Raw genomic sequence first — 24,567 nt, 5'->3', positions numbered from 1 at the left:
AACAAGTTAGACGTCCTCTACTTTGTTGTTGCAAGTTTTACGTGGCTGCTACGGGCTTCTAGCAAGAACCGTTCTTACCTACACATCAAAACCACAACGAGTTTTTGTCAAGTGTGTTGTTTTAACCTTCAACAAGGACCGAGCGTAGTCAAACACGATTCAACTAAAGTTGGAGAAATAGACACCCGCTAGCCACCTGGGTGTGAAGCACGTCGGTAGAACCAGTCTCATGAAGGCGGTCATGTAATGTCGGTCCAGGCCGCTTCATCCAACAATATTGCAGAATCAAAGTAAGATGTTGTTGGTAAGCAGTATGACTATTATCTCCCAAAACTCATTGTGTTTTACTCGTGCATATAACATCTACGCATAGACCTGTCTCGGATGCCACTATTGGGGAACGTAGTATTTCAAAAATTTGCCTACGAGCACACAAGAGCTATCTAGGAGAATCATAGCAATGAGCAGGGAGAGTGTGTCCATGTACCCTCGTAGACCGAAAGTGGAAGCGTTTAGTAACGCGGTTGATGTAGTCGAACGTCGTCACGATCCAACCGATCCAAGTACCGAACGTACATCACCTCCGCGATCTGCACACGTTCAGCTCGGTGACGTCCCTCAAACTCTTGATCCAGTTGAGGCCAAGGGAGAGTTTCATCAACATGATGGCGTGGTGACGGTGATGATGAAGTTACCGGCGCAGGGCTTCGCTTAAGCACTACGACGATATGACCGAGGTGTTAACCGTGGAGGGGGCGCCGCACACGGCTAGGAACAATTGATGTGTGTTCTAGGGGTGCCCTCCCCATGTATATAAAGGAGGGAGAGGGAGGGAGGCAGCCTAGGGCGTGCCCAAGTAGGAGGAATCCTACTTGGGCCCCTAGTCCAATTCGCCCCCCCCCCCTCCACCTACCATATTTGGACAAGGGGGAAAGGAAGGAGGGGAGGGGAAGGAAGTAGGAGTCCTACTTCATACTTTCCTTTTCCTCCTCTCCTTTCCCTTTCTCCCCACGTGGCTGTCCCTATAGGGGGTGCACCAGCCCCTTGTGGTCTGGTGTGTTCCCTTACTTGGCCCATTAAGCCCATATCTTAGCCGGGGGTTGCCCGGAACCCCTTCCGGTGACCCGGTATCACCCGAAACACTTCCGGTGTCCAAATACCATCGTCCTATATATGAATATTTACCTCTCGGCCATTTTGATACTCCTCGTCATGTACGTGATCTCATCTTGGACTCTGAACAAACTTCAGTCATCAAATCACATAACTCATAATACAAATCGTCATCGAACGTTAAGCGTGCGGACCCTATGGGTTCGAGAACTATGTAGACATGACCGACACACATCTCCGGTCAATAACCAATAGCGGAACCTGGATGCTTATATTGGCTCCTACATATTCTACGAAGATCTTTATCGGTTAAACCGCATAACAACATACGTCATTCCCTTTGTCATCGGTAGGTCACTTGCCCAAGATTCGATCATCGGTATCATCATACCTAGTTCAATCTCGTTACTGGCAAGTCTCTTTACTCGTTCCGTAATGCATCATCCCGCTACTAACTCATTAGTCACATTGCTTGCAAGGCTTATAGTGATGAGCATTACCGAGAGGGCCCAGAGATACCTCTCTGATACACGGAGTGACAAATCCTAATCTTTATCTATGCCAACTCAACAAACACCATTGGAGACACCTGTAGAGCATCTTTATAATCACCTGGTTACGTTGTGACATTTGATAGCACACAAAGTGTTCCTCCGGTATTCGGGAGTTGCATAATCTCATAGTGAGAGGAATATGTATAAGTCATGAAGAAAGCAATAGCAATAAAACTATACGATCATTATGCTAAGCTAACGGATGGGTCTTGTCCATCACATCATTCTCTAATGATGTGATCTCATTTATCAAATGACAACACATGTCTATGGTTAGGAAACTTAACCATCTTTGATTAACGAGCTAGTCAAGTAGAGGCATACTAGGGACACTCTGTTTGTTTATGTATTCACACATGTACTAAGTTTCCGGTTAATACAATTCTAGCATGAATAATAAACATTTATCATCATATAAGGAAATATAGATAACAACTTTATTATTGCCTCTAGGGCATATTTCCTTCACAAAACTCGATCAAGATTCCTTAAACAATCATCAAAAGACTTCACAAAAACAGGAAAGTCATCCATGAAAACCTCAACGATCTTTTCACAAAAGTCATAGAATATAGCAGTCATACATCTTTGAAAGGTAGCAGATGCATTGCATAAACCAAAAGGCATACGTCTATAAGCATAAGTTCCAAAAGGACAAGTAAAAGTGGTCTTTTCTTGATCAGGTTGAGAAACAAGTGTTTGTGAAAAACCAGGATATCCATCAATGAAGCAAAAATGTGTGTGCTTAGATAATCTTTCTAGCATTTGATCAATAAAAGGCAAAGGTTAATGATCTTTTCTAGTAGCTTTGTTTAATTTTCTAAAATCAATTACCATTCTATAGCCTGTAACAATTCTTTGTGGAATAAGTTCATTCTTATCACTAGGAACAACAGTAATACCTCCCTTCTTAGGGACACAATGAACAGGACTTACCCATCTACTATTAGCTATAGGATAGATTATACATGCTTCCAGAAGTTTTAATATTTCCGTTCTTACCGCTTCTTTCATCTTCGGATTTAATCGACGTTTGTAATCAACAACGGGTTTAGCATCAGGTTCCGTATCAATCTTGTGCTGACATAGAGTAGGACTAATGCCCTTTAAATCATCAAGAGTATATCCAATAGCAGCTTGGTGCTTCCTTAGAACTTTCAATAATCTTTCTTCTTTATGTTCTGAAAGGTTAGCACTAATAATAACAGGATATATCTTCTTCTCATCAAGATAAGCATATTTCAAAGTGTCAGGTAACTATTTTAATTCAAACACAGGATCACCTTTAGGTGGAGGAGGACCTCCTAGAGTTTCAATAGGCAAATTTTGTTTAAGCAGAGGGCGTTATTCAACGAAGATCTTGTCTATTTCATTTCTTTCATACATATGCAAATCATTTTCATGGTCTAGCAAATATTGTTCTAGTGGATCAGTAGGGGGTACAACAATAGAAGCAAGACCAATTATTTCATCCTTATTAGGCAACTCTTTCTTATGATGCTTTCTACTAAACTTGGAAAATTTAAACTCATGAGACTCATCACCAAAGCTAACACCGACAGTTTGTTTCTCACAATCTATTTTAGCATTAACGGTGTGCAAGAAAGGTCTACCAAAGATAATTGGACAAAAGTCATTTTGTGGGGAACCAAGAACAAGAAAATCAGTAGGGTATTTTATTTTCCCACACAAGACTTCAACATATCTAACAACCCCAAGTGGTGTGGTGTCTCTATTAGAAAGTTTAATAGTAACATCTATGTCTTGTATTTCAATGGGTGCTATATCATTCATAATTTCTTGATATAGGGTAAAAGGAATAGCACTCACGCTAGCACCTATGTCGCATAAACCATGATAGCAGTGATCTCCTATTTGAACTGAGACAATAGGCATGCCAACAACAGGTCTATGTTTATCTTTTTCATTGGGTTTGGCAATTCTAGCAGCTTCATCACAAAAGTAAATAACATGCCATCTATATTTTCAACCAGGAGATCCTTAACCATATCAACACTAGGTTCTACCTTGATTTGTTCAGCGGGTTTAGGTGTTCTAATATAACTTTTATTGACCACAGTTGAAACTTGAGCATGTTCCTTCATCCTAACAAGGAAAGGTGGTTTTTCAATATAAGCAGTAGGAACAACTGGATCAACATTATAAATAATAGTTTCATCTTTAACTATTACTGATTCTTTAACTTCTTCTTTAATAGGTGGGTGATATTTAAACCACTTCTTCCTAGGGAGATCAATGTGAGCAGCAAAAGATTCACAAAAGGAAGCTACTATCTCAGAGTCAAGTCCATATTTAGTGCTAAACTTTTGAAAAGCATCGGTATTCATAAAAAGATTTAACACAATCAAACTTAAGCTTAATACCTGACTCTTTACCTTCATCGAGTTCCCAATCTTCAGAGTTGCGTTTAACTCTTTCCAAAAGATCCCACCAAAATTTAATAGTCTTCTTCATAAAGGAACTAGTACAAGAAGTATCGAGCATGGATCGATCATTATGAGAAAGCCAAGCATAAAAATTCTGAATAATAATTTCTCTTGAGAGCTCATGGTTGGGGCATGAATATAACATTGACTTAAGCCTCCCCCAAGATAGAGCGATACTTTCTCCTTCACGAGGCCAAAAATTATATATATAATTCTGATCATGATGAACTAGATGTATAGGATATTTTTTTGGTGAAACTCCAATTTCAATCGATTCCAATTCCAAGATCCAATATCATCACATAGCCTATACCATGCCAATGCTTTTCCCTTCAAAGATAAAGGGAAAAACTTCTTCTTAGCTTCATCTCCGGGTAAACCTGCAAGCTTAAACAATTCACAAATTTCATCCGCATATATCAAGTGCATATCAGGATGTTCGGTTCCATCTCCTGCATAAGGATTAGCTAGCAGTTGTTCTATCATACCCGAAGGAATTTCATATTCAATATTTTCAGTAGGTGATGTCGTGGTTTTGTCACGGTAGATGTCCTAGTGTGAGGACTTAGTCGTGAGGCCAACGCATCTATGTAGTAGCTTGAGAGGGGTTGAGGGGGCGAGAGATGCGAGGTTTTACCCAGGTTCGGCCCCTCACGGTGGAGGTAAAAGCCTACATCTTGCTTCATTGATATTGATCATGGTGATGCTCATGGTTACAAAGGGTGCTCTCTCCCTCGAGAGCTATTGAATTGTCTGTCTAAACTTGTCCCTCTTGGGGTGCCCTGCCTCTCCTTATATAAGTTGGAGGGGCGGGTTACATGAGGAGTCCTAGTAGGATTAGGACTATTCTATTACAAGTGGAATCCTAGTCTTGCTTCCTTTGTAAGGGAATATTCCTTATGCCTATCCTCTTAAGCCGGCCTAACGTAACATGAGCCGGCCTTCCATGAGCCGCCTTCTGGGCCACTGGGTCTTGTCGCTCCTCTGACCCGCCTACCGGGTCACCAAAGAGTCACCAAGCCCGGCCGGGTCATCAGTGAGTGGAGAGATCCGGGCGGGTCACTTAGTGAGTCGCCAAGTCCGGCCGAGTCATACTTCCGGCCGGGTCATACCGCGGGATCCCCGACAATAGCCCCCAGTTTAATTTGGACTTATCCATGTTAAACTGATCCTGCAAAAATAAACACAAGAACAAATTTGACAGGTTGTGCTCCGGGTTAAAAGTTTTTCTGAACCGACACCTGACCATCCTTAAGTCCTTGTCATTTCCTTCTTGATATGTGTCCATGATCTCATAGCAAATCTCCTTTAGCAGATATGTTCAAACTTTGCCAATGCAAAAAATCTGGGCACTTCTTATGAAAAGTCTGGGTCAATAGGCCAGCTTCATTGTCAATTTGCTGACATTGGTCTCTTGTAGAAAAATATTATAAAGAATAATTCATTTGATTCGGCTTCCAATGCTCTAGTTTAACAAAAATATTGGTCTTGAAATACTCATCTGATTTTCAGCCGGCTTGAAGATGTAGATCTTGCTGATTTATGATTGCCAAAATTGTCGGGTTATAAAACAAATGATGTCGGGTCATGATTGTTGCTGACGCGGGGTCAATCTTATGGCGACTAGGTGCTTGCTTATGTAAATATAGCTGGTTTGCTCAAAACTGAGAATCTAAAGGTGTACCTCCCTTATATCCATATTACCTGTAGCCCCCAAGTCTTGAGTAGAGCAAAGTGATAACTTAAGACTTGATTCAATATAAATACTGCAACTTTGGAGAAATTTGGGTTGTTCATTTAAGTCGCCAAGCAGAAACTAAACATTTTGTACTTCTCATGTGTAGCCCCCAAGTGTCGGGTCATTATGCAATAATGAGCAGGGACTTTGTAGATATGATCATGTAGACTTGAGCAGCAACGTGTAGCCCCCAAGGGCCGGCTCAATAAGATAATACTGAGCTAGGACTTTACATGTACTTCAAAAAATAACACCATATGATGTAGCTCCCAAGTTTCGGGTTACCTTTGACAGGAGAAATTAGTAGCCCCCAAGGGCCGGCGCATTACGATATGATGAGTCGGATCTTCAATAAGATGAGTTAAAAATGACCTTGCATTAGCCCCCAAGTGTCATGGTGCATGCTTGCAGCGACATGGGACTTCCCTATTTGATATAATCATGATTTGAATAATGTAGCCCCCAAGTGCCAGGTTGTGTGTCTGCAGCGACTCGGGACTAATCCTTCCATTGTAAAATAAAACCATATCCATTGTCCGGATGATGTTGTTGAAAGCCTTACATATTCAATATTGAACCATGCTCTCTGCTATGAGCTGGCATTCTTGGATAAATAAATAATAGCCATTGCTTTGAAGCGGCTTTGAAAACCTCAATCATAATATTGGTTATTGATAACCATAAAAAATCCAACCATGTTGGCTATTAAAGATTTGAATAATATAATCCGGTATGAAAACCATCACAAGGTCCTATCTTTGTAAAAGTCAAGAACTGGTAACCCTTTGAAACACCAACTTTAATCTTTGATGATGTGCTTAAACTTAATCATTTATATAAACCATAGCTCTGCATGTCCTGCACAAAGTTTAAACAACATGTGCCCTGGCGACTTAACATCAAAAGCTAGGGCGGGTAACAACCCAAACATAATATAGTCTTATGCAATTATGGAAAAGACTAGAATTAAGGCCATCGAAGCCAAAATATACTGGCAACTTAAAGTTAAAAGCCAGGGCGGGTTATCTAACCTCGCATATTCTTATAACAATTAAAAACATACCTGTAAAATTGGCTCATATTGCTGACTTACATCGCCATATCCAGTGAGGGCGACAACCCAAAGATTTATAAGCGCATGATTCCAATTGCACAATCCAAAGTATACTTGATAATTATAATCCGAAACGGGTATTGACCCGTAGGCATGAAATATCATGATTTTGATTGCTCAAGGCAAAATATCCTGGTGACTTAGAGTCCGCTATTAGGGCGGGTTATTAACCCAATATGCTCAATTACGAGTCACATGATCAAGGCTACATAGTCTGACTTGCACAAACACATTTGAGTAGAAAAAACTCTTCAATGGGTGCAAATCCAAAATATCCAAAAGAAAAATAAACTTGGAAAAAAATACAAGTAGGTTGAGGAGTAACTAATTGTGGTTCCGGTCGAGGTGAAGATACCCCGAACAAACCCCTCAAAGGATTGTTCTCCATAGTAACAATAAATTTCAGCACGTAGTAATAATTTTTCCTTACTAATTTCCACTTACCAAGAGCGCTTCACTCCCCGGCAACAGCACCAGAAAATAGCCTTGATGACCCACAAGTATAGGGGATCAATCGTAGTCCTTTCGATAAGTAAGACTGTCGAACCCAACGAGGAGCAGAAGGAAATGACAAGTGGTTTTTAGCAAGGTAATGTCTGCAAGCACTGAAATTATGAGTAACAAGTAGTTTGATAGCAAGATAATTTGTAACGAGCAAGTAACGATAGTGGTAACAAAAGTGAAGCAAGGTAGCCCAATCCTTTTGAGGCAAAGGACAGGCCAAATGGTCTCTTATGATAAACAAAGCGTTCTTGAGGGTACACGGGAATTTCATCTAGTCACTTTGATCATGTTGGTTCGATTTGTGTTCGCTACTTTGATAATTTGAGATGTGGGTGGACTGGTGCTTAGGTTTTGTTCTTACTTGAACAAACCTCCTACTTATTATTAACCCCCTCACAAGCATCCGCAACTACGAGAAAAGTATTAAGAATAAATTCTAACCATAGCATTAAACTTTTTGATCCGACCGGTCCCTTACAGAATAGCGCATAAATTAGGGTTTAAGCTTCTGTCACTCTCGCAATACATCATCTAATAACTACTCCACAATGCATCTTAGGCCCAAATATGGTGAAGTGACATGTAGTCGACGTTCACATGACACCACTAAGGGAATCACAACATACATACTATCAAAATATCGAACACATATCAAGTTCACATGATTACTTGTAACAAGATTTCTCCCGTGACCTCATGAACAAAAGTAACTACTCTCATGCTCAAGATCAGAGGGGTATTAAATAGCATAATGGATCTGAACATATAATCTTCCACCAAATAAACCATATTGTAATCAACTACAAGATGTAATCAACACTACTAGTCACCCACAAGTACCAATCTATAGTTCCGGTACAAAGATTGAACACAAGAGATGAACTAAGGTTTGAGAGGAGATGGTGTTGTTGAAGATGTTGATGGAGATTGCCCTCCCCAAGATGGGAGAGTTGTTGGTGATGATGTTGACGATGATTTCCCCCTCCGGGAGGGAAGTTCCCGGCGGAATCGCTCTGCCGGAAGGCAAAAGTCCTCCTGCCCAAGTTCCGCCTCGAGACGGCGGTGCTTCATCCCGAAAGCCCACTCTTTATTTTTTCTAGGTCAAATTGACTTATATGCCAGAAGATGGGCACCAGAGGTGGGCTGGGCTGAGCACAACCCACCAGAGCACGTTTGGGGGGCCTGGCGCGCCCTGGTGTCTTGTGCTCACCAGGTGGCCCCCCTCCGGTAGTTATTTGCTCCGCTATTTATTATTTATTCCATAAAAATTCCTCATGAAGTTTCAGCTCATTTGGAGTTGTGCAGAATAGGTAGCCTAACGTAGCTTTTTCAGGTCCAGATTTCCAGCTGCCGGAGTTCTCCCTCTTTGTGTGAACCTTGCATATTATGAGAGGAAAGGCATTAGAATTACTCCAAAAAGCACTATTATGCATAAAAACATTATAAATGACAATAGGTAAACATGATGCAAAATGGACGTATCAATGCTTCGAATGAAAATAGTTTGTTAGGCTTGTGGAGACCTTCAGAAGCAGGGGGGTGCTAGAAGATAGCATCCACACCAATGTGGAAGAGCAAGTAGTCATGCTCCTTTCATGTTGTTGGTCATTGACACGTCTCCAATGTATCTACTTATCCAAATATGTTTTTTCTCTTATTTTGGATTCTAATTTCCATGATTTGAATGAAACCAACCCGAACCGACGCTGTTTTTAGTAGAGCTATCATTGTGTTGTTTTTGTGCAGAAATAAAAGTTCTCAGAATTGGACGAAACTTAGCGAAGATTTTTTATATATTAAATAAAAATATTGGCGTAAATATCCACTGGAGGGGAGCCACCAGCTGCTCACAAGGCAACAAGGCACGCCCCCTGGGCCCACGTGGCTCCGTCTGACCTAATTCCACCTTCATAAGTACCCGTCTTCTTGAGAAAAAATAATAGAAGAAGTTTTATCACGTTTTTACAATACGAAGTCGCCGCCACCTCCTGTTCTTCATCGGGAGGACTGATCTGGAGTCAGTTCAGGGCTCCGTAGAGGGGGATTCGTCGTCGTCGCCACCATTGACCCTTCTTCATCGCCAATTTCATGATGCTCACAACATGGAGTGAGTAATTCATTTGTAGGCTTGCTGGACGGAGATGGAGCTGGATGAGATTTATCATGTAATCGAGTCAATTTGTTAGGATTGGATCCTTAGTATCCACTATGTTCTGAGATTCATGTTGCTATGACTTTGCTATGCTTAATGCTTGTCACTAGGGCTCGAGTGTCATGATTTCAGATCTAAACCCTTTATGTTTTTATCAATATATCTGAGTTCCTAATCCTATATGGTAGTTATGTGCACTTCTTATTGTTCTGAACCGTAGACCCCAAGGTAGCAACATGAAAGGGGGGATTGAAGGGTTGAAAACATTGATCATGAAAGAGTCCCCCTCTGCCTATTACATCCACTGTTTTGCACATCAACTTCAATTGGTTCTTACAGCCGTGGCAAAAGAAAATGAACCATGTTCGTGGTTCTTTGATCATGTTTCTTAATTGCTTAATATTCTTGGAGTTTCTTGCAAGTGACATGACATGCTTTGAGATGTTAGAGCTCAAAAGGTTTTGGAAGCACTTGAAATGGGTGAGATTGAAAGTGGAAGTGGGCTAAATCAAGAGATGGGACTAGCTAGACCCGGCGATACTAGTTGGGGTTCTCATTTTAAGACCATTATGCACATTGTTAGCATGTATCCACAATCCTTGAAGTACTTGATGCTATTGGAAAAGATCCTTCACAAAAAGGCGAGTGGACAAGAATATGTTGAGTTACTCATGCTTTTGTTTTCAATCTTCGTTTGATGCTAGTTATTCGTGGCTATACAAATGAGTTGTCCAAATCTTTGCAAAAGAGAGATCAAGACATTGTTAATGCAATGGCACTTGTTAGTTTGGCAAATAGTAGAATGCAACACATGAGGTCTCATGGTTGGGAAGAATTTCTTGCAAAGATGACCTTATTTGGCAACAAAAATGACACCGAAGTTCATTTGTGGTAGGATACTTATAAGCCTCATGGAAGATCACGTCGGTATTATGAAGTACAAACAAATGATGATCATTATAGAAGAGAAATGTATCTTGGTGTCATTGATTAAACCATTCAAGAGCTTGACAATCGGTTTGATGAGGTTTACATGGAGTTACTTATTTGCATGTTGGCTTTGAATTCCCTCAATTCATTTGCTTCTGACGATGCAATCAAGGTAATGAGACTTGTCGAATTCTATCCCATGGACATATCAAGTACATATTTGATAAGGCTATAATTTCAACTTGCTAATTTTGTTGATGATACGAGACAATACGATAGGTTTAGAAATGCAAGTAATATTGGTGAGCTCTCTATTATGCTTGTTGCAACAATGAAACATGTTCTTTATGATTTGGTCTACTTACTCATCAAATTGATATTGATTTTACCGATGGTGACTGCGAGTGTTGAAAGAGTATTTTGGATCATGAATATAGCGAAAAGTAAGTTAAGGACTAGTATGAGTGATGACCGCTTGAATGATTGCTTGGTGATATTTATTGAGCGGGATGTGTTCATGAAAGCATGTGAAGATGACATAGTTGATGCTTTCATGGCAATGCAAAACGTAGAGTTACCTACTGTTATGATTTTCTACTTGTGCTTCTTTCATGTAAGACTATTCGTATTGTTGGAGATTTGAATTGAACTATCCTTGTTATTCTTTTGCCATGTTTTGTTTGACACACTTGGATTAGGTACAGAAAAAAATAGTGTGCACGCCCTTCGTTTTATTCCTGGGTTGTCATTAGGCCGTACCAGGATCGATCGTGTCCTGTTGATTATTAAGACCACAGTGATCTGGCTCAGACGGTAGTAAACTGGATCGTGTTAATTTAGGTTAAGTTATAATGAAACTTCTTATCCCGCAAAAAAGTTAATGGAACCCCTTTCCTTCGAAAAAAAGATAACGGACGAATGCCCGCAGAAAAACCAAGTGTTGATGACAGCTAGCGACAGGCACTGGATCATCACGAGCCGTCGGATGTGCCCAACTTTGCGCCGCCTTTGTTAACGGACGGGCATGATCGCTTTTGCAAACCCCTCAGCATTACACACTCACACCCTAAAACCACCAGGCATCATCACCTCACCACCCATCCCGCCCCGATACGAGAGAGAGAGTGGGGACGGGTGTGCTGAGAGCCTGAGACATGGCCCCCACCGCCCTCCTCATCGTCGTCCTCGCCGTCGCTGCCCTCCACGCCCCCGCCGCCTCCGCCGCGTTGTCCCAGGAGCCACCAGCGACGCCGTGCGCGGCAGCCATCGTGTCCTTCTCGCCGTGCCTGGCGCACGTCGCGGTGGTGGCGCCGCCCGCCCTGCCCTCGCCCGCGCCCACCAGCGCCTGCTGCGCGGCGTTCCTGCGCGCCGTTTCCTCCGGGGACGGCGAAGGCGGCGGAGGGGAGGGATGCTTCTGCCACCTGCTCCGCAACCCGCTCCTCCTCGGCTTCCCCGTCGACGCCGCGCGCCTCGGCACTCTCCTCCCCACCTGCGCCTCCGCGAAAACCTCCGCCGCCACGGCCGCCGAGGCCGAGGCCCTCTTCGCCGACAAGTGCCGAGGTGAGAAATCTGTCCCTTCGTGCTCCCTATTTATGCTCGTGCAATATGTATGCTTCGATCAATTCTCGTGCGCCATATGCGCGTGCTGTCGCGTTCCTGTTGTTGATCGCCGATCGAAGCAAATTTTACTCTGCAAAGTCCTAACTACTGTTGTTCTCATGATCCTTGTACAACTACTTTCGTAATGGTTGGTTGTAATGCGGATTACTGACGAGCTCTGAATGCTACTAGGGATATTAGCACTTGCATTACTGAACTAGTGGAATGGGGGAGAAACACCGCGGGATTTTTCTTTTGTTATTAAGGAGAAGATACTGAGTGGCCCAGACTTACTTCTGCGTTTTTGCTGCGATTTGTCATGATTACCGTTCAGTTAAGCAGTTTGTTGGGTTGCTTGTTTGATAGTAGTAGTAATTTCACAAAATATTGGCGATATTTATAAATAGCTAAGGGCTTCGTTACTTGGTGGTTTCTCTCAAAGAGTTCACAAAAGTCAATTATTAAATTCAATTAAGGGGGCAAGTATTAGTAGTACTGGCTAACTCCATTTGCCATTTGCCAATTGAAACAGAGCTCAAGTCACTGCCTGAGATGCATTTTACACCTCCATCGCCACCTCCCGCACCAAAACTTTCTCCAGGTAAATGTTCTGCTGCTTGTCTAATGATTCCATAGCTTGTTAAAAAAAATGATTCCATAAATCTGTGCCCAGTAATGCTATTTCGGATTTCGGTTGAATGAACCAATTGGCATTTGGGCAGACATGTCATATGTCCTCTCCTACCAAATGAAACTTGAACTTGTTTTATCTTGTGGTGCTCCATCCATTTCGTGTTCTATGCCACAACTGTACAGGTTCAAATGATAGTAGAACAACTAATTTTGCATCGGATACTCTCTGCAGCCTCTGTTCTGTTCCTACTAATTGCAGGACCGAGTCTGTCTTTGTGATACTATCTGCTTTGCGTGCACTGCTCTTTTAGGTTGCAGCTGCACCTTCTATTTTGTTCACCTGAGCATTCCATTTTGGTCGACTGAACACCGCAAGTCCTGAATATCTTTCTTGAATCGTCGGTCGTACTTGGTGTGCACTAGTTAAACTGCTGTGTATGCCCTTGCAGCTGCCGTTACAGAACCAGCGTCCCCGACTCCGAAGATGGAGGAGCATTCGACCTCGACGACGCCTGTGTCGGATGATCGGTCAGGATCCGATGCCTTGTGTGCCTGCCGGGTCTTCCTTGTGGCCTTGGTCTTGGGAGCAGCAGTCTTGATCACGCTGCAGTTCTGATGGATGTTCGACCTCGCTCTTGAAAGGTCTTTGCCCTCGCTCTTGATACAATACTTGTGCGCGATGCTGCGCCATTCTTGATTGGACCTCTTGTTGCATACGGTGAGGTGCCACGTGATGCAGGGCATGATATTGGTATACCTGGGAACTCTTCCTGACCAGTGCAGTTTGTTCCGTGCGCGTTTTGATGACCTGACAACGCAAGTAGTAACTGTTATCCGGTGACATAATCGTATCATTTCAAACATGGTACAGATTTATACAATGCAGTTTAGTTTCTCTTGCGATTTATTACTTTCTGTGAATCTGCATGCCATTCTCTTGCACTCGCTGAGAGAGACGGAGAACTCACTGGAATTTATTTTCACTATACAAATATGCGCAGTTGCAGCACACGCACGAACAAATACAAAGTCACACATCATTCGCATTTTTCTTTCAGAGTTACACATTTGAAATGAAGGGGAAGAAAAACAGAAGTAGCATCGTCAGCGGAATGAAGCATTACATGCCAATTGGTTGCTGATCAGGTTCAGTCTGTGGACTGAATGTATTCTAGGTGCATTATATGAGCAATGACAGTAGCGCTGCTGCCACGATCGAGGAGGCGAGAACTACGGAGGATATCCCACGACAGAGCTTCCGGTGGGCGCTGGACGGGTTGAACATGCTGTCACGCGGGTACATCTGCCCCGGCGTCCCCACTATGCCAAACACCGGCGCCGGCTGCACGTACGGGTACACGTACGGCTCAGCCGGCGGTGGAAGGTAGTACACGGGCGTTGGTTCCGGCTCCGACGGCGGTGGGTAGTAGTAGTACACTGGCGTCGGCACAGGCTCCGGCGGAGGCGGGCAGTGCTGTGGCTTTGGCTTCGGCTCGGGCTCCGGCTCCGGCTGTGGCTCAGGCTCAGGCTTTGGCTCCGGCTCTGGTTCCGGCTGTGGCTCAGGCTTTGGCTCTGGCTCTGGCTCTGGCTCCGACGGTGGCGGGTAAGGCGCTGGGTGGTGCGACGGCATTGCCGGCGGCAGCGGGTGCGGATCCAGGTCGCAGACGCACATGAGGCACTTGCACTTGTCGTCCGTTGGTATGCCCATTGAAGGGGACACAACCAAAGACATGGACACCAGGACCATCATCATCTGGAGGGGCAGCATTTGGGTTGATTGCTAACAGGCAGATCTCAACTAGTCTCAGTAGGCCGTGAATCCAACATCGCCTTATATATGAAATGGATAACCAAGCCTTAGTTGCTGGTGCATATCCTAAATTGGTATTGGTATGCTGGTGCAACTACAGATAATTTCTAGGGTTTATGTGTGATACACGCTCTGTTTCTGCAAAGCTAGGCACCCAACCGAACCAAATATTAGTGTCATTTCTTTCTTATGGAAAAAGGTAATCTATTCCTATTCGGTCCTCGTTGTAAGTTGCCACTGTTGTTGGTTACGTTCACGCATCATTCGGCTCGACGGAACCAGAGAACAAGTGGGGGGACAAGCAGGTTCTAGATGAAAAACACGTACTCTTTACTGATTTTTTGTTTCTGACAACTCCCACACGTGTCATCGTGGTTGCTTTTGAAGTAAATACACACCACAGTGCAAAACATCATGTCTTCACTTCTGTTCTCATCTATGTACACCTACGATCTATCTAAGAAAAACTAACAATGGAAATCCTTTCGAGTTGCTGTCAACTAGAAATATCTACCGTCTTCTTTATTCCGCTCATCCAGTGGGTGATGTACAGTACCGGCTCCCGCCGTGTGCATCGCTAGAGCGCTCGACGTTCCCTGTCTCTCCCAGTCTCTGCAACTCAGCGTCTTCACGCCGGTGATCCCCACGGACGCATGAACTGCGATGCAGATCGCGCAGGTGCTTAGCAGCCGGAGAAAGCCGTCTGGCTGAAGCATGCCGAGCTGCCGAACCCCTGAGGCCGTACGCGTGAGGGGGGTCGACGCTGCTGCTGCGCTCCGCCGCTGGGTGCGCCGAACCGCGTCGACGAACTGGTGCTGCTGAAGAAGCTGCTTGGTGGCGGCGGCTGGGGGGAGGTGAAATCCTGCATCATCCCGTCAAGCATGGATTGGAGTTCGCCCAGGGAATATACGGGCTCCTGCACCAAGTCAAGCGGGGGTTGTCAATGATGGTTTCAGGCATGCAGCAGAACCAGTTTCTGAGGACATTCAGTTTTGATCTACATGGATTTACGAAACTGCGGAAACAAGAAATGCTGGCGGTGGCATGCAACCCAATCTTCTTACAAAAATATCACGGTTTGTTGTAGATTCTTCACTATTGTCATGATCTCTATCTTTATCTTTACTTTTATAAAAAACCGAGTTGGTGATGATAGTGTGCCTGCCATCTTGCAAGATAGACCGTTTGATTATATCTGACGGATAGAAAACAAACTATGGCAATTTTACAAAAAGATACCTGCACCTCTTTTCACATTTACAGATAAAGCCTTCCCTTGTTCGTCTTTATTTCTCACAAACTCATTGTTGAGCAATTAAAAAAGGAAACCTTTAGAACAATCTGGCAAGGTGGCCGCATGGGTTTTTACACTCCTCACCCTATCTCTTCTTTTTTTTTCGAAAAGGAGGAATACCCCCGGCCTCTGCATCTGGTCGATGCATACGACCACTTTATTAATTATTAGCACAAAACCTTATAAAGTCGTACAACAGTAAGACCAAAGCCACCATCTTCGCAACCTCTGTCGCTACTCCTATCTAACTGATGAAGGAGCGCTGATGGTCTGGGCCTAATACCAAACAGACCTCGCAGCCAAACCTAACATCTAAGACCTGAGGTCCCAACCTGGACGCCTGTCGGGTATGGGCACCCACCAGTCCGGCGTGCTCCTCAACCAGGCCGCCCGCCGGGTATGAGGCCGCCACAACCACCTACCACATATCCATCTTCAGAGCTGTACTGTTGTAACGGCCTTGTCCGGTCTCGCTGCCGCCGACGCCACCACGACGCCAGACAGCGTCGACCTCCTGCGCGTGACCGTCACCACACATCAAACTTCGAATCTGCACTGCGCCACGCCGTCAAGATCCGTCGCCATCAATGGATGGATGCAGCACCGCTCCACCAAAGAGATCGTCCGCTGGTCCCGCGAAGCAAGGCGCAGCACCAAGTAGAAGGCCGAAGCCACCACGCCACCAGCAGCCCCCGCCACCAAGAGCTGTTCCCAGCCGCCGCCTTCAAAAAGGAGCACGACACCAGGGTGCCGTCGACGCCCAGACCAGGGGAACAAAAGCTTTCGCCATAGCTCGAGGAGGAGGCGGAAGGGAGAGGATCCACCCCAAAGCCTTCAGGAAGGGGATCGGCGCCAAAGGCGTCGACTTTGGGGAAGCTGCCGCGCCAGCCAAGGGTTTCCCCCGGAACCTCACCCGCACGCCAGATCCGCCAGGCCGGCCATAGGGGACGCCGAAGCCGCCGCCAAGGACCGGTGCCAGCACGGATCGGGACAGATCGAAACAGGGGCAGATCTTCTACATGGAGCCGAGAACCCGCGCGACGGCGGCGGTGCACGCCGCACCGCAGGGCCGCCTGCCTCCAACCGCCGCTCCCCACCTCCGGCCAGCGCCAGCCCGCGCGCGCCACCGCGACGTGTCGACCCCGGCCATCAGCAGCACCGCCGCACACCGGGATCTCCCGAGGGCGCGGAGCGCGCCGCGGGAGCGGGAGAGCGCACACCCATCCGCACCTGCACGCATCCACCATCGCGAGGAAGATCCATCACCAGGGACAGCCGCGCGTCCATCCAGCAGTGGATCTCCGCCTCGACCGCCAGGACCCGCGTCCTAGCGCACGCCGACGTGCAACCTGCATCTGTGCCCACCAGATCCAGGCGCCGCCGCGAGAGGAAGCCCCGCCGCCGCCGTCGACCGCACGGGTTTCACCCAGCGGCGTCCTCCGGCGGCGGCGCGACGGCAGGAGGGAGTAAAAGGAGCGGCGGCGCTAGGGTTAGGCTAGGGACGCCCGAGCCGCCCTGGGCAAGGCGACGCGGGCTCAAAAAGAATACACCTGAAAGCATCAGACCACAAATCCCCCACACCCTATCTCTTCTATGAGATATCATTAGTTTTTACATATGAGATTACTCCCGCATGGGTTAATCACAACAACATGTATTTTATAAAAAAAATGCATCTTGATATTCCGTGCAATGTCCAGGCATCTTGCTAGTTGTTCTAGAATCCTAACGTATTTTTTTGTTTCCATAGTGACATCATTTCCCCTGAAGTTTGTCTTCAGTCAAAAGGAAATAAGAGAACCGATTTACAGTTCAGACATACCAAACTGAAATTAAGTAGCTGAGTTCGGTTCAAACTCTAAATTCTCCACGCTACAAGGAGCGAATCAAAGGGTGGCATGCATGATGAACATTAATTCATTAACAGTAGTACCTCTCTACCAACGGTGGCCATGAGCGAGAGCATCTCCTGAAGGAAATCATGGAAGCCCTGACAATGCAACACCGGGAACTCCGAGTTAATTAACGCACATGGTCAATACGAAACGAGCACGAGTAGCTCATTACGAGAAGCAAACCCATCGATTAATTACCTCGACCTCTTCTTGGTCGTCGTTGAGGGGGTCGTACATCCCGGCGTCATAGAGCTCCCTCCGCTTCTGATCCGACAACACTGCACGAGACCGACATTTCAAACGTTAACAAAAGCACCTATATGGAACATACATAGAGAGAGGAGAATTGGGCGGCACGGCAAGTACCCTGGTATGCCTCGTGTATCTTCTGGAACCTTCCCTTGGCTTCCTCCGCGATCGCCGGATCCACACGGCCATTGGCAATCTTATCCGGGTGCCACCTCTGCGCGCCATTACGGATCATCATCAGAAGATAAACGTCAAACTCTGCTTCTCCCGCTCAAACCGGGAGAATTCAAAGGGCTCCCGCTCAAACTCTGCTACTCACCATGGCGAGGCGGTGGTACGCGGCGCGTATCTCGGCGGAGGACGCGCCTGGGTGGACGCCGAGCACGGCGTAGTAGGAGGACTGGTGCTGCGACGGCGACTGCATCATCCTCTTCCGGTCTTCCCTGCCTCGATCAAGCTACAAACAATCTCGCGATCTCACGCTGGGGCGTTAAGGAGTTCCTGCTACTGGTGCTTCGATGGCGACCTGAGACGGGAGAGACAACGAGCGAGGCGTCGGAAAGGAGGGGCGCGCGGCGTATATAAAGGCGCTGGGCTAGATGAGGGAAAAGGAAAATATCCGCGTGGCCGCGGAGGTGGTAGGAGGAGAGGAAAGGAGGAGACGATAGGCGAAGCATTGCGAAGTTTGAAGCCAGGTTGGGCTTGGGCGCCCCGCCCGGCGCGGGAAAATATCTCGCGTCCTGAAGCTTCTGGAGCGGCCGACCACCGTCGCCACCTCATGCTTCCCTCGTTCCTCGCGTGCGGGCCGGGCCGAGATATTTTCCGCTGCCTCCAGTTTCTGTGGCTGCCCGTGGCGGTGGCCCCACATCGACATACCGGCCTATGTCCGGCGTGATTTTGATCCGGCGGGACCCGGCGTGTGCATGTGTGTCTCTGAGGCCTTTTTTCAGCTGGACAGCTCAATGTTTTGTGCAAACACGACTGCTCTGACACCAACACGATATTTCCTTCTGGTTACTTCTTCGTGACAGGTTAAATATCAGAAACCTGCTTCAAACGAAATTCTTCTGGCTCCCTTTCTACTACCAAAACGTCATACGAGTACATTTTAGAACGGAGATAATATTTTTGTGTGATGTGTATTCATGCATGGGAAGAGACTGTCTTGCATTGTTTTGGGACTGTGGTTTTGCTCTGTGTTGTTGGAATTCAATCATACTTACGAGAAGAAGAATCACCTCAGTTATTAGCTCCCTCCGCTCCTAAATATAAGTCTTGAGATTTCAACATGAAATACACACAAAGCAAAATGGATGAATCGACACTTTAAAATATGTCTATATACATCCATGTGTAGTTCATATTAGAATCTCTCAAAATACTTATATTTAGCAAGGGATAGAGTATGGCACCGTGTTGGCTTTCTCTCCACTTCCCTCTAAAATTTCAATGGATATCTTGGTAATGGGCAGCTGGAGCATTTGGATGCAAAGGAACAATTTGAATTTTCATAACATCAAACCAAGTTTGCTTTTCTAGAAAAAAATTGTTCAAGAAAGACCTATAGATTGGCCTCGGGGGCGACGCGGTGCGGAAGCGGTGGGCGGTGGCTAGGGTTTGAATCGGTTAGACTGATACCATGTTAGAAGGAACAAAGAGAGATTGATGAAATTGATTTTTATTACTTGAGCCTCTCGTGGTCATATGTATAGGAATACATCATCTAGTTGGAGTACAATACAAGTCAGAATACTTCCTAGTCTATCATATGTTTTCAATCTAATCACGATACTCAACACAGATCATGAGCCACAGAATGTTTGACAAGTACAACCCAATTGTGCACAGCTGGATCGGAAGTCACCTTCAAGTCTAGTTGGTTTGTATCTTTGATGATTATGTTGCCTAAAACATGAATTGACTCAAAGCTGAGCTCCGGCTCCTTTTCTTTTGCTTCTTTTGTTTCCTTTTTTCTTTTTGACTTGTTTACATCTGCTATGCTTTTCTTTGATACATGAAAATTTATCATAGAACAATTGTTCTACGGCGAGTGCTTAAAAAACACAATATTTCACTTCGGAGATAAACATATACAAGATAATTTGCTATCTCCACCGAGTTAGTACAACTCGTTAATTTTAGAGTGAAGTGCACTGTAGGTCCTTAAACTATTTCAGGGGTGTCACATAGGTCCTCGAACTATGAAAATCGTCATTTAGGTTCTCGAAGTACAGTAAGTGTGTCATCCAGGTCCAAAATCTCACTAACCCCCTCTAAATGGCCAGCTGACATGGTGAACAGTGCAAAAAATAAAAAAATATGAACAAAAAAATTTGAAAATCTTTGGCATCAAAGATACCCCTGGTGCATGAATAGTAAAAATGTTCATTAATTCAAAAAAATGTTCGCGAATACAGGAAAAATATTCGCGACTTTAAAAAAGTTCACAAACAATAAATTTGAAAATATGTTCGCGAACCACAAATATTGTTCGTGGGTATGGAAAAAAATGTTCGTGAACCACAAAAATTCCTGACTTTAAAAAATGTTAGTGAACTTTTTATTAAAGTCGCAAATATTTTTTTCCGAATTCATCGTTCGCGAACATTTTATTAAAGTCACGAATATTTTTTCCAAATTCATCGTTCGCGAACATTTTTTTAAAGTCATGAATATTTTTTCCAAATTCATCGTTCGCAAACTTTTTTTAAACTCGCGAATATTTTTCCCAAATTCATCGTTCGCGAACATTTTTTTAAAGTCGTGAATATTTTTTCCAAATTCATCGTTCGCGAACTTTTTTTAAACTCACGAATATTTTTTTAAAGTCAAGAATATTTTTTTCCAAATTCATCGTTCGCGAACATTTTATTAAAGTCACAAATATTTTTCCAAATTCATCGTTCGCGAACTTTTTTTGAATTAACGATATTTTTACTGTTCACACGCCAGGGTCTCTTCGATGACAGAGGATCTCGGTTTTTTAATATTTTTTATATTTATTCTTTGTCGTGTACTATTCATCACGCACAGGAATTCAGGACTGTTTGCCGTGTACTGTTACGGTTACTGTTTATGTGCCAGCTGGCCAGTTAGAGCCTGTCAGGGAGATTTTGGACCTGAATGACACACTTACTGCACTTTGAGGACCTAGATGACGATTTTCATAGTTCGAGGACCTACGTGACATTCCTGAAATAGTTCAAGGACCTACAGTGTACTTCACTCTTAATTTTAAGAACTAATCTCTCTGTAATTAATATAAGATATTTTAGATCACTGCTTGTTAATTATAATTCACTAATTGCCCGTTGCAACGGCGCATACATATTCTGATGAATCACCAATCATCTTTATAATATAAACATTTAGGTTCCTCATGCATATTAGGAAGTATCGTCCATGTTTTCTAATTGTTATATCCGATCTTCTTTTGTCACACACAATATCCACCTCTTCCAGCGAAGCTCCTCACCTCTATCCCATCTGACTCCTAATCTCTCTCTCTCTCTCTCTGCCACAATAGCTTACCATTGAACAAGGCCTCATGCATGATATGTATGATACTACAAAAATAAATAGGCGTAGGGGCTTATGGCTCTCCTCGCGAGCGCCCGCTCCCCTCCACCCACCCCGCCGCCCACCGCCGCGGGCCTGGCCGCCGCTCGCCCGGCGTTCGTGGATGCGGTGTCCGGCCGCGTCCTGCCTTGCGTGGCGCTCAGGGACTCCGCTGTTGACCCGGCCCCGGAGTATGTGGACCGAATCTCCGGCCGCATCTTCCCCTGCGTGGCGTTAAATGCGGCGGTGCGCGGTGCGCCCCCCTTGGTAAGCTCAGTCTTGGCTCCATCCTCCCGTTCCGGTCCTCTGCCTCCTCCGCATCCGGAGACTGCAGGCTCCTCCCCCGCCCCGTCCTGGGCTGTGCTGGCTGCGCCCCGCCATCCCCCCATCAGATCCATTATTATGGCTCCGAATGCGGGGATTCTCTCTGCGTCGGCGATCTCCTCTGCGCCGGCCGCTGGCTCCGGACAGGCGCGCGTGCCTGCTTCCCGCCAGGCGTGCCCCTCTCCCGCTGTGGCTGCTGTGAGCGCCATTAATCCCGAGGGGGAGGATGGGTGGGAGACGGCGTGCTCTCGGCGTGCTCGGCGCCTGGCGAAGCGCCAGGGAGATCCTCCGCGGCAGAGTCCAAAGGATTCGCTCCGTCTCAGGGAGTGTGCTCGGGCTGCCGCTGTGCAAGCATTCAAGATGCGTTTTGGCAATTGCTGCTTCCGCTGTCTCGCCTCTCACCAAAAAGCTTTTGAATGCCGCGACCCCGCAATTTGCTACACTTGCAGAAAGACTGGGCATCTTGAGCGCTCGTGTCCAGTTCGTCTTGCAAAAGCCAAAGCCAAAGCTCCAGCACCTGCTCGTCCCGCCTCCGCCGCACCGCAACGTAGTTCATCTCCTCCAACACTGCCCCTCATTTCCAACTCCTCTGCAACCGGTCAGTCTGTGTCACCGCCCCTTCTGCCGGAGCCCGCTACGCAGCTTACGTCGCTCGCTGCTGCTCGGAGGCCTATGCGGTGGGCCATGGAGTTCATCCCCGGTGCCCCGGAGCGGAGGCCGACCACGTCGAGCTGTACGGTGATGAGCACCCCGTCGATGGAGGAGGAGGCGTATCAGCTAAGGACCATGTCGCTGCTTCTCACTGCCGCGGGTGACTGCTCGGCCATCACGCCGGACATGATTGCTCGTGTGGTGGCGCATGAGCATCGGTTCGACCTCCGGGACATCTCCGTCGCGCCGTGCTTCCCTGAAGACTACATCATCACCCTGGCTGACCATGTCCAGCGCGACCTGGTCTATGAAGGGCGTGTGATCGAGGTGGCGGGGGTCCATTTTCAGCTCCGGCCATGGTTCCCGCCGGCGGGCGGCAACAAGGTATGGAGGTTCTACTGTAGAGTAGTGATTGATCGTTTGTCGTTGAATGCTTGGGATTGGGACACCGTCCAGGAAGTGGTTGGGAAGAACTGCTGGCTTGATTTGATTGAGCGGCAGTCCAAGACCAAGAGGAACAGATCTGCTCTCTTTGCTTGGGTATGGACATGGAACCCGGACATGATACCAAGGGCGTCTGATTTCAACGTGCTGCAGCGGCAAGATGTGATCAGGTCCAGAGACTCGAGGCCGGAAGGAGTGCCGGTGGAGGAGGGCTTGGAGGGGCCGGACTTCCCGGTGCTCATCCACCTTGATGTGGTTAAGGATTACACTCCCATGTCTCCTTCGGCGAGCCCAGATAATGGAGTGTGTGAGTGACCTCGCACGTACAATCACAAGGGGTGGAGAATGGGTGTCAAGGATAGGGAGGGCCGTCCCCGAGCTGCTCCTTCTGCTGGCTTGTTTCGTGCGGACCGGCGAGATGATGATGGCCATGATGATGGAAATGGAGGAGGCTTCAGGAAGCGGGGGAAGAGAGGAGGTGTTCGCCGGAGTTTTTGGCAGGGGGTGCGTGATCAGGCAGGCTGTAGGGAGACTTCGGCGTATGCCCCGGCGGCTCGCCGGCACCGCCGGCGGGATGAAGGAACCAGCGAGGTGCCCGTGGTGCAGATGGCTGCTGATCAGGTACAGCATGAGCGAGGTACTGACGATGGTCTCACTCCTACTGCTTTAGAGACAGCGCATCATCAGCTGGTGGGCCAAGAAAGAGTGTTTGTCTCCCCTTCCTTGGAGGTGTCCCAGGTCCAAGACAGCACCACCTTTGCCCCGGTGAGACAGGCCGACCAGCAAAGCACGGATGAGGAGCTCAATGATGCGCGCAGTGTCGCCACTTTGCTAGACCAGCAGCTGATGCAAGACAGCCAGGGACCATCCATGCTGCCTCCTCAGGATCTGACTGCGCGAGCGCTTGGGAACTCCCAGCTTGTAACCGATGGTTGGATTGGAGACCTCACGGGATGGGGATCTGGCTCTAGTGGGCTTATGCCTCTGTTCTCGCCGCCCAGACAGCAGCAGCTGTAGTATCCGTGGGATTGCAGTGTGCCTGTAGCCAAGGACTTCACTATGGGTGTGACTAATGTTGACCATAGGTACCCGAGCTTTGAACTACCTCCGCTGCCACCATCTCTGAGCCGCTGGGAACTGACGGACGCGACCTCGCCACGACTGTGTACACCGCAGATGACGACTATCTGGGAGTCGGCTGCCTTCTCGTTTGGCCCATGCTGGTTACCAAACTGGGTTGAGGCCCAGGCGGACCTGCCGGTTAGAGAGCCCAGCTGGGCTGTTGGACCGGAGGTGATTTTTAGGCCTGGGGTGGCTGGTATTGGGAGCAGGCCTGGCCTGAGCGAGCCGACGCCTTGGTCAGATAGTACGGGAGGTTTTGCTGATCATGGATTACAGAGGGAGCATGCCCAATGATTTGCTGAAGAAATGCGTGCGCGGAGGGCGCTTAAGGAGGCCAATCTCTCTGGCCCTGGTCTCATCTCTACGATTACAGAAGAGAATGCAAGACTGAATATTGATGAGCAGCGGCGGTTCATTAACAAAATAGCTGCTCTGC

At 46.6% G+C, this 24,567-nt stretch overlaps 3 protein-coding genes across 3 annotated transcripts; 1 reads left to right on the top strand and 2 right to left on the bottom strand.

Annotated features, from left to right (window-relative positions):
- Positions 1-11,661: 11,661 nt before the first annotated feature.
- LOC119268336 lies at positions 11,662-13,679 on the top strand. Its single transcript, XM_037549931.1, has 3 exons — positions 11,662-12,112; positions 12,684-12,752; positions 13,234-13,679. Exons 1-3 carry the CDS (start codon positions 11,707-11,709, stop codon positions 13,398-13,400), a joined length of 642 nt encoding a protein of 213 aa, XP_037405828.1. The 5' UTR covers positions 11,662-11,706; the 3' UTR covers positions 13,401-13,679.
- A 69-nt stretch (positions 13,680-13,748) lies between these two features.
- LOC119268337 (protein TsetseEP-like) lies at positions 13,749-14,580 on the bottom strand. The gene has a single exon (XM_037549932.1). The coding sequence runs from the start codon at positions 14,550-14,552 to the stop codon at positions 13,965-13,967; it is 588 nt and encodes a 195-aa protein (XP_037405829.1). The 5' UTR covers positions 14,553-14,580; the 3' UTR covers positions 13,749-13,964.
- Positions 14,581-14,903: 323 nt separating this feature from the next.
- On the bottom strand, positions 14,904-18,675 carry LOC119268335 (dnaJ homolog subfamily B member 7-like). Its single transcript, XM_037549930.1, has 5 exons — positions 18,352-18,675; positions 18,150-18,246; positions 17,982-18,061; positions 17,822-17,878; positions 14,904-15,510 (listed from the first exon to the last, which is right to left on the bottom strand). Exons 1-5 carry the CDS (start codon positions 18,457-18,459, stop codon positions 15,277-15,279), a joined length of 576 nt encoding a protein of 191 aa, XP_037405827.1. The 5' UTR covers positions 18,460-18,675; the 3' UTR covers positions 14,904-15,276.
- Positions 18,676-24,567: the final 5,892 nt, after the last annotated feature.

Source organism: Triticum dicoccoides, chromosome 3A (genome assembly GCF_002162155.2).
Source record: "Triticum dicoccoides isolate Atlit2015 ecotype Zavitan chromosome 3A, WEW_v2.0, whole genome shotgun sequence".
NCBI lineage: Eukaryota > Viridiplantae > Streptophyta > Magnoliopsida > Poales > Poaceae > Triticum > Triticum dicoccoides.
The sequence above is the reverse complement of the archived record's forward strand: the minus strand, read 5'-3'. Positions and strand labels throughout refer to the sequence as shown.

What these genes read in the sequence shown, in the direction of transcription:
- LOC119268336 (XM_037549931.1), top strand. Translation starts at nt 11,707, where the DNA reads ATGGCCCCCACCGCCCTCCTCATCGTCGTCCTCGCCGTCGCTGCCCTC. An exon ending in CTTCGCCGACAAGTGCCGAG is followed by an intron (nt 12,113 to 12,683) that starts GTGAGAAATCTG and finishes CAATTGAAACAG; the next exon opens with AGCTCAAGTCACTGCCTGAG. An exon ending in CGCACCAAAACTTTCTCCAG is followed by an intron (nt 12,753 to 13,233) that starts GTAAATGTTCTG and finishes ATGCCCTTGCAG; the next exon opens with CTGCCGTTACAGAACCAGCG.
- LOC119268337 (XM_037549932.1), bottom strand. Translation starts at nt 14,552, where the DNA reads ATGCTGCCCCTCCAGATGATGATGGTCCTGGTGTCCATGTCTTTGGTT.
- LOC119268335 (XM_037549930.1), bottom strand. Translation starts at nt 18,459, where the DNA reads ATGATGCAGTCGCCGTCGCAGCACCAGTCCTCCTACTACGCCGTGCTC. An exon ending in CGTACCACCGCCTCGCCATG is followed by an intron (nt 18,247 to 18,351) that starts GTGAGTAGCAGA and finishes AATGGCGCGCAG; the next exon opens with AGGTGGCACCCGGATAAGAT. An exon ending in ACGACCAAGAAGAGGTCGAG is followed by an intron (nt 17,879 to 17,981) that starts GTAATTAATCGA and finishes TTGCATTGTCAG; the next exon opens with GGCTTCCATGATTTCCTTCA.